General features: G+C 45.5%; 1 protein-coding gene across 1 annotated transcript; it reads right to left on the bottom strand.

The window, feature by feature from the left end:
* Positions 1–53: 53 nt before the first annotated feature.
* LOC130600411 (shugoshin 2-like) lies at positions 54–8,729 on the bottom strand. Its single transcript, XM_057411703.1, has 9 exons — positions 8,680–8,729; positions 8,272–8,412; positions 7,223–7,398; positions 6,890–6,952; positions 6,177–6,271; positions 5,115–5,371; positions 2,541–4,469; positions 1,188–1,314; positions 54–292 (listed from the first exon to the last, which is right to left on the bottom strand). Exons 2-9 carry the CDS (start codon positions 8,408–8,410, stop codon positions 166–168), a joined length of 2,913 nt encoding a protein of 970 aa, XP_057267686.1. The 5' UTR covers positions 8,411–8,412; positions 8,680–8,729; the 3' UTR covers positions 54–165.
* Positions 8,730–9,439: the final 710 nt, after the last annotated feature.

The following is a 9,439-nucleotide window of genomic DNA, read 5'->3' as shown; positions in this document are numbered from 1 at the left end:
ACTTTATTAGTAGTATTAATTAGAATAAAAAACAATATACAATAGCAAAGACATGCAGCACACCTAGGAGCTTGGGGGCTGCCTGTCCAACCAAAACTTTTACTTCTGGCTCCATGTATCCTCCCATTGTTATTAGCTTGGCTGCCTTGGCATTCCTTCAAGAAACTATTCTTTTTCTTTTTTGATCTTCTTGATAATTTCCTTAGCTTTTCCAGTTCTTTTCTTTTTGGTTTTGCTGGGAAGGTTGTTGAGGAACTCTGTGTTTGTAAAGGGGTCACCCTGCCTCAGTTTGCTGCAGAACCAAAAGAGTTAGAATGAACCATCACCATATTTCTTGAACAAGTGTATGATTTTGGTCTCTAAAGCTCCCAATTTTAACAAAATGCTTCCACTACAAGATGACTGAGCAGTACAGTTTGTTCACTGTCATGTACAGGAACAGTTGTACCAGTATAGAGTATCTTCTCACCCAGTATAACCAGCTCCTCATAGCAAGTTCAAACTGTGCCACTTTTCAGTGAAAAAACATGGTGTTACCCAATATTTGCATTGTTGCATCAATGCAATTTAACATCAGCATTTTAGGAGTTAAATGATTCTGTACAGTAGCCATTGGATGTACTGAATCCACAGTTTCTTAAGGAAGAGATGTAGCTGCTTGTTTAGGTACTTGTATCTGCCAGAAAAAGCAGAGATACAGCCTGCTCACAGGGGAAAACCCTCCTCAAAGCCTAGCATTTCCTTCACTGAAAAGCAATCCAAACATTAAAATATAAATATTACTTAGTTGTATAAAACATTAGATATCATAGAATAGCAAGTGAAACAGGGCTTTTGTTTAGCTGTCTTTATTTAGGCTTTATTTATTTTGTCTTTATTTATTTTATCCTCATGCTTACCCCTCATTACTACTGGAATATCACAGATGCAGTATGCCAAAACACATGCTTATTTCAGTGAAGGAAACAGCATCTTTGATAGCTTGATACCAGAAGCCTGCACATGCATGTGTGCTAGTGTTGAATTTTGGCTTAACCACACTGTGCTAGAAGAGGAGGATCACAGAAAATGAAGGGAAGAAGAACCTAAAGAGATAGATGGTCCAGCCCTAGACAGCAAGCACATGACAGCAGAGCAGGCGTTGTAGTATGGGAACAGTCATGGGAAGGAATACTTTAAAGCCCAACCTGTTCAGTTTTGGCTCTTTGTAGCAGCCTGGTTCCCATTTCCGCTTGGATAAGCGCCCTGTCACTCCTTCCGAGCTAGAGGAAGACAAAGCGCTGGCATTGGTCAAGTCCTGCAGTGGCCTGGTCACTGCAAGGGAAGACATTCACACAGGTGTGGATCAAAATGTTTCCAAATAATCTCCAGATATCCTAAGACATACAGCTGTCACACAGAGAAGTGGTGCATTACAACACTTCTCTGAACACTATGCAATCCTGAATCTGGTCATGTTCCCTCTAAACCCGGGAGACCATTTTTGTCTAGAAATCCCAGACCTGCTCCTCAAAAGTCAGATTAGGTTCCTCACTGTAAAAATACAGGTCACTAATACTGTTAGTGTCATTGTGTCCTGGCATAGTCTTAAAAATATACAGAAATGATAGTTCTAATGCACAGAAGTTTACAACCTGGAGGAGAAAGCAAGCTTATGGCACCCAAACAGTGAGACTTCCATCAAGACACAGGGCCATACCAGTGTTTCCTGCAACTTTCAAAGTGAAGTTTGCAAAAGGGGAGGGCAGGAGAATAAACTTCCTCCCTCACTACAAAGTGCAGCTCACTCTAGCTATAGCTAGGCCTGTTTGTCAACAGTTACATGAAGGAAAAACCCCACAGAGCAACTCTATACAGAGTACCCAATAACAGCAATCTCCCAGAAAGGCTCAGCTTAACTGCTGTATTACCAGCCAAGGGGGACACCTTCCAAATCCTTTCTTTTTAAATAAAGAAGCACCAAGCCACACAACACAAAACCAAAACAACAAGGGAAAAACAAAAAAACAATCTCCAAACCAACACACAAAAAAAAAAACCCAACACCAAGAGAATTTAGGTAACTTCTGATAATGAATTTCTATTTAAAAATACCACCCAGAGGTATACAGACTGAAACTTTGCAGCACTAACCATTCTGGATGGAAAACCTGCCATATTCATCATGTTCCGTGCCACAGTAACACAGTCAGGCAGGGACAGTTATCAAATTATACTTTTCAACTGCTTGAGTAACTGATTTTCTAACTTGACAGGCATGCCCTGTAAATAACAAGAGCGGTGAAACAACTTGCAGCATGTGCTCCTAGTTTTTTCCCCAATATCCACACATGAATAAATGACCAGAAATTCTTATGGGAATGCTGATAAACTAAAGGCAAATGCAGCCACAGAAATGACTCATCAGCACAAGTGGGAATATATTGGTCATGGATCCTTAACTCTCAAAAAAGTGGAGGGGAAGAAAAATACAAGCACTTGCTGCATGGATTTTTGGCACTCATCTCAAACACAGGTCCCCTCCCAAGCCTGATACCTACCAAGTTCTTGTGAAGGCGAGTTCTGAGAACTTGGCTTCACCTGGCTTTTTTCCTCAGGTATTTCCTCTGCAGTCTTTTCTTTAGGTATCGGGAAGCTTTCCAGCCAAACAGGGGATTTCTCTGGCATTCTGTTGCCCTCAGTACTTAAGCTCGTGGAAACTGGTGCATCTGTAAGCCAGGAGCTGACAGACAAAGCTGCAGAATAGGTCACATGGGACGATTTAAGACTCTGTGAAAGGTCTGTATTTGCCACCTGCTCCTCCAGATAGATATCTGGATCAGGCAGATCTGCAATGCAGGAAATCATCCCTGTCAGGACAGTTTGCTTGGATGCAAGTTCTGCTGAACTTCCAATGAGCCCTTGGGCACCATCACTTTGTCTGGCCAGGGAATCACCCTCTGGAGATCTAGAGGTGGTGTTCTCCTTCTGAAGCTTTGGTCTGGGACAGGACTCTTTTTCTGAAGTGTTCATGTTGTTGTCAACTTTAGCCTGCCCCTTTTCTTGAAGGCCCTTTGTCTTCTTCTGAGCAGCTACCATCCTCTGAGCTCTGGGGATTTTGCTAGCTTTGCTCCCAGGAACAGACCTGGGAGGTACAATGTCACTGTCTTCAAAATTTGTCTGGACACAACCCAAGTTTTCTGCAAGATCCAAAGGACTGACAATGTAAGTTTTCCTGCTACATTTAAGATTACCTTGTAAATCCTTTTCGCTCTCCTCAGTTACTCCTTGAACATCTATACACAGGCCAAAAACATCAACTTCATTTCTCTGATCATGACAACTGCCTTTCCTGACAGTCTTCCTCCTGCTTGTCTGGCTTCTTTTAGGCTGTTCTTCAGCTTTGGCCCCTGCTGTTTTCACACAGTTTGGCAGATTCTCTTCCTCAGAGTCACCTCTTTGCCTAATAATTCTAGTTTTTCGGTTGGTTTTCTGTCTGATGCTCTTTGTGCTCACACTTGAATCCTCTTGCAAAGCACAGGTCCTTGAGGTCTCCTTCCTCAAGAAAAGTGAATTTTGTAGACTGGAATCATCTGGGAGAACTTCAAGACTTGAGAAGGTACAAACTGGGCTTCCTGGCAAGCTCTCCATATGCTGGATTTCAAAGGTAGTGTCCTTAACCTGTTTGAGTAAGTCACTACTTTCAGGACTGTGCAGCTGTGCTGGATTCACCACATATGTTCTTCTGGAAGGGAAGCCTTCAGCAGGAAAACAGGAATGTTGCTCTGTACCACAGCCTGTGTTGTTCCTGTCAAAAGCCTCCATGCAACCCTTTTGCCTCATCTCAGAAACTTCAGACTCACTAGGACATGTTGCAACTTCTGGCTGAAGAAGCTTCTTAGTATTTTGAGTACTCCCTTCGCCTTGAGGTCTATCAGGACTACTTTCTCCATTCTTTTTAATTACATTTGTTTTCTTTTTTCCCATACTTGCTTTGTTTCCAGGTTTTTTCTCACCAGTTTTACAATTACCTTTGCTTTTTGCCTTCACAGGAACAAACTCAAGGACTCTGCTATATGTGGGGTCCATTTCAACACCACACCCAGTTTCTTTATCCTGTGGCTGATCACAAAAAATCTCTTTGCCCGAAGACTTTCTATCAGGAGTAACAGTGGTTTGAGCAGGTGAAACCACAGAGCTGAGAGATTTCAGCTGTGGCTGTGTGTCACTCTTCCTGGAGCTGCTGCTGTCCTTTGTGATACAGCATTCAGTTGCCTGAGTGGAACTGACAGGTGAGAAGACATCCACACCAGAAGATGGAGTGCTGCTTGCAATCAGGCTGTGATTCTTCCTTCTCTGAGTAACGTATCCTTGTGAGAGACGATCCAACAAATGTCTTGCTATCTCATCGCCCTCATGTGAAAGAGAATGACTTTCCAAGGGAAGTGCTGGCAAACTGTTGGGATTTTTTTTGGTGGTGCAAAAGGCCTCTGTTGGAAAGACAAAATTCATTGCTAAAACTAAGTAATGCAGCAGGCAAATACCATCTTTCCCATACCACTAAATGCCATGCCCCATACCTTGCCACAAACCCAGAGCATAGAAAAAGCATGATTTTGTGTCTACAGGGACTTCCCAAACTTACTGTGTAACAGAATTGCTCAGCTGGCTCCCCTCAGAACAGAAAGGCAGCTGTAAGCAAGACCCCTGAACCAGCCCTAATATTTAGGAATGCTTGTCATCTGTACAACAGTTATTTATATGGCAAATCCACAAGGAACAGAAGATGTGCATCTAGTTAAGACTGTACCTTCAGAGATTTCTGAAAATCTTATGTAAGCTCAGTGCCTATTACTCAGAAATAGGCCTGAAGGTCTTTTCCAACCTGGCTGATGCTATGCTATGAGCGATCTCGAGCAACTGCAAATATGGCAAAATATCCCCACCAAGCAAGACATCCTATTCTGGGATACATGTAATTATAGTGATAGCACCATCACTGAAGTATGTCATTCATAACAGTCATTAGGAGCTGCTGGAGTGATAGGAGTTAACTGGAGCTATGGCACCATGTTCATTTCTAAACACAAACACACAAAGTCATATCAGAAGAACAGCAGAAGATGAAGGTTTACCTCCAAAGATGCAAGAGCCAAGAAAAACCTCTTGTGCTTCCATTGCTTTAGTGATCTTCTTCTCATTCTTTTCCTGGGGGAACTGAGGCTTCTCAGCAGCCTGTGGTGGCAAAGTGTTTTTGGAGGCAATAGGCACAACTTCCAGGGGCTCATTAGAAGCATGACTCAGAAAATCTAGTGAGCATGTCTGTGCTGCTGTGGAAGTGCAACCATCACACGGCTTGGAAATGGGCACCCTCATTGGCATCCCTGTAGCCCTGATAAGAAGGAAGAACAGTAAACAGAGATGTTCCATACCCATGACGCCCCAGAATCCAGCAGCATAGCTACAGCTTTCAAGAGTTACTGAAATACATTTCTGAAAGCTTCAAGTGCCGCAGAACACGCACTGCCCAGCCAGGACAGATTTCCCATTTTTGTGTACACACAGCTCATAAGGAAGGCACACTGCTGCAGACCCAGAAGCAGGAGAAAAGTACACTGAGGCAACAAGGAAGGCCTTTCAGTGCACAGGTTGCAACCACAGGTTCAGCTCACTGCGGGACATCAACAAGGCTGCTTGGAGATATGTGTATGTGGGCAGCTCCAAGGGCTCCCCGGTGTTCAGAAGGGGGACAAGACAGAGGAGCAATGGAATTTCAAATATATTTTAAGACATCCTGCTCTGACATCCTTTCCAAAACACAAGTTTATATCATACAAGCAGAAGACTATTAATCTTTTGTATGTAACAAAGACCAAAGCAGCCAGCACTCACTCGAGGAGATCTTGCAGTGCTCACCAGCTACAAAGGAAAAACCATCTAAGGCAATGTGCTTTCAAAAAAAGGAGTGAAAAAGGACCAGTTTATGCCCAGACCTGGCATTAGGACAAATAAGACAAGGAGTGACAACAGAAAGGCACAAAGTAAGGGAAAAGATCAAGCAATGGTGGTAGAGAAGACCTCTCATGTAAAACAGAGAACTGGGCACGTAAAACACACAACTGGGCACGTAAAACACAACGGGAAGTTTAGCATTTTGAAATTCAAGACAAATTTGGTGATATCATTTTAAGGCCCACCTCACAAGATGAACATCTGCAATATCATTGGCCCAGCTATCTTCAGTTATGCTGCTCTTCTGGCCATTCCACAAGGGTGCAGAACTTGTGTGGAACTGAAAAATGAGAAACAGAAAAATGGTTTAAAGCTCTTGCAATTCCCCATGCAAGCTCTACCACAGAGCCAGCAGGAGCTCAGTTTCACCCTGGAATGTATGTCAAATATTGCTGGCGACCCTCTCCCATCTAAAATGACACAAATTACAGAATAAATTGCAGCAGAGTCAGATTCTGTCTCTGCAGGCTTAAGGATGAAGTTAAACTAGTTCAGATAATCCAAGACTAGGAAGCAGGAATATGTTCCCTCCCACCCACCCATGAGACAGGACATATGGAAAGTGTCCTATTCCCTATCCTGAGTTGCCATGGCAACACTTAAAAAATAAAACAGAAGTCACAATCTGTCATAGCAGAAGAGCCTACTAGCCAAATACAGCCAATGACCTCAAGGAAGGCAACTTGGGATAGGAATGTGCTGTAGTCTTTCCTACAAAAGTTACTCTGGAAATCATTAACACCAAGCTAAAAGCAAGGATGTAACCAGCACAATTCAAGCAAGCAAAAAAAACAGCTGAAGCATCAAACACTGAAGTAAGCAGGCAAGATAAAGCAAAAGCCAGAGACAAACCCAGATCCCTTCCCAGAGCAGAGTGCTCACATGTCCCATGGTTTACCTCGGATAGCTGGGCTGTCTTAACTGCAGCCATAATGTTTTCAAGTTCTTTCATGGCATTATCCTATGTTGAGGTAATAAAGAGTGAAAAAAAAAAACATAAAGACATTAAATCAAAAAATCTATTACAACAAGGATGCTGGCAACCAGAGCAAGCCATGTTCTGGAGAGAGGACACAGCTTAGAAGAAAAAGTAAGCAAATAAATGGCGACATTTTTCATATGCAGAGCATGAACAACCAGTGACAGCTCACTCCTCCCAAGGTTGAGATGACAGTACTGCATACTTTGCCTACCACCCCTCCCAATGCCAGCCACACTGTTAGTGCCATACCATGAAGGAGAGCTTGTGCCGCAGCACGGCATTCTGGAAGTGGCACTCCTCTACCTCCTTCTGTAAGATGGTCTTCTCCTGGGTGAGCTGTTGTACATTGGCTTTCATCCCATTGAGGGCTAGGGCCAGTGCTTTATTGTTGTGCTTTAAGGAGACTTTAATAGTGGAGGAGTTGTCTGTGAGAGACAGAGAAACATCACACAAAATCAGCATCCAAGGTCTCATCCCTGCCTCATCTGTTACCACACTTCTTCCTCTTCCGAGAAGAGCTTGTCAGGCTCAGATCCCTACAACTCAACTGCACATGGAAGTCAGCAATATAATTCCTTCCAGCAACAGAAGCCCCCAGATAACAGCAGGAAAAGCTTAATAATAACCTGCAACACTTCAGACAGGCACTCCATTTTGAGTGGGCCATGCTCAGCAAGCTACTGCTTCAATTCTTAATAAAAGACGGTGTGGTTCATGTGCTTTTGACTTTGAACAAGTCCCTGTAGTTCTGAGTCCTCATCTCCATCCAAAAAGAGGGATAAAAAAAAACCACTTTCCTTCACAGCAGCCCGTAAGCAGGTTTAGATCCATGCTTCCTAATTTCAAAATAAGTAACAGAAATGCCTAGCTTCTTCGAGGTAGTCCAAATTATCTCCTTCACTGTCATTGCATCGTTTCCCCCTAAAACTAAATCAAAGTTGGGCTGGGCTCTATACAGGATTGCAGATATTCTAAAATACCTTCCACACTTCTTATTTTTGCTGTTTGGATCCTGAGAACTGTTACCCAAGCACAGCTGCCCAGTGCCATCTGAGATGCTGCTGAGCAGCCTGTAATGGCCCCAGCAGCTGCTCCGAAGATTTTGTGTTAAACATACCAGTCAGAAATATTTCAGACACCTTTGGGCACTTCAAGTAGTACCTGACACTCATTTGTAGGGTACCCAATTCACTAGAAACCCACAGGCAGAGAAGCAGCTGTTAAACTCTGGATAAAAGCCACAGCCAAAGACATAGTTATAAGCTGACATAGCTGCCAGCAAGGTAAAATACACTCACTAATGATTTTGGTTTTGATTTTTGATGCAATAGAGGCGTTCAACTTCGCCGTCTTCAAGGCACCCTTTTTCTTCTCCCGCATGCGCCCTCTTACACCACTCAGGCTGAAGAACGTTTCGGAAGCCTCCCGCGATGCCATAGCTGCAGAGAGCGACACCGAGCAAGGTTAGCACCCGCATTCTCCTCTTCAGCAAGCACTTACCGGCCGCGACTCACACTGTCCCCGAGAAGCACCTACGGCCTCGCCCCTCGTTCCGCTGCAGGGCGGACCAAGGCCAAAGCCACACGGCACCGTGCCGCACCTCGCCCCAAACCAGCCGTTCCCGGGCACGGCAGCCGCTCCCTTCGCCCAGAGGCCCCTCAGCACCGGCTGGGAGCGAAACGGGACGAGCGGACTCCCCGACTCACCTGCGGGCTGCCGCGGCGAGCCCCGCCGGGCGGCGGGCGGCTGCCCCTCTCGCAGCCGGAGCAGCGGAAAGAGGGAAGAAACCGATCTGCCCGCCAGGCGACTTTTGAATGCAACCGCTATGGCCGGCGGCCCGCCCCGCGCTTCGCCCCGCCCTGCGGCATGGCGGCGGGGTGGTTGGTGTTTGTGTGTGCCGGCTGTCCCGCCGGGGAAGGGAGGGATGGGATCTGCTGTGCACACGCTCTCCGTCCCTAGAGTCGGTTGCGGCGGAGCGGGGAAAGATGCTAAACCCCCTCCCTCGGGGCGCGGGCTGGCCGGCGTGTGCAGAGAGCCCGTGAAGCTCGCGCTTCCGGGTAAGGCCCTGCCGCCATTTTGGGCCGGGCCGCGGCCGCCGATGGGGGAGCGCTCCGCCCTGACAGAGAGGGCTGTGAAATGCCGCCTGCGCTGCCTACGCCCAGCTCCGGGCTGGCAGAAAGCGCCTGACTTCGATGCCGTACTCGTGAGGCGCTGCTGCCGCCGCCTTAGCCCAAGCGCGCAGAGCTGAAACTCCTCTGAAAAGCCCTAGAGTTGTTGAGATGGACAAATCTCACTCAAAAGTTAGAGTTTGTTCGCCCGCAGAATTCAGCTGGCTTGCAGCTTTCACCTGTGGGAAGGTGGTATTTTACAGTCTATTAAAAGGATTATTTTTTCTTAAGTAATTTACCTTTCAGCCCAAGTTAATGCTTTGCTTTCCAGACATCTTTGAATTTGTCCTCAGGAAGT

This window comes from Pezoporus wallicus, unplaced genomic scaffold (assembly GCF_028554395.1).
Source record: "Pezoporus wallicus isolate ANWC-B61680 ecotype Strahan unplaced genomic scaffold, APGP_CSIRO_Pwel_v1 contig_6732, whole genome shotgun sequence".
Taxonomy (NCBI): domain Eukaryota; kingdom Metazoa; phylum Chordata; class Aves; order Psittaciformes; family Psittacidae; genus Pezoporus; species Pezoporus wallicus.
This window is presented reverse-complemented; position numbering and strand designations above follow the sequence as displayed.

What these genes read in the sequence shown, in the direction of transcription:
- LOC130600411 (XM_057411703.1), bottom strand. Translation starts at nt 8,410, where the DNA reads ATGGCATCGCGGGAGGCTTCCGAAACGTTCTTCAGCCTGAGTGGTGTA. An exon ending in GCAGATGTTCATCTTGTGAG is followed by an intron (nt 5,372 to 6,176) that starts GTGGGCCTTAAA and finishes CCTTCTTATCAG; the next exon opens with GGCTACAGGGATGCCAATGA. An exon ending in AAAGAGCCAAAACTGAACAG is followed by an intron (nt 293 to 1,187) that starts GTTGGGCTTTAA and finishes TTGGTTCTGCAG; the next exon opens with CAAACTGAGGCAGGGTGACC.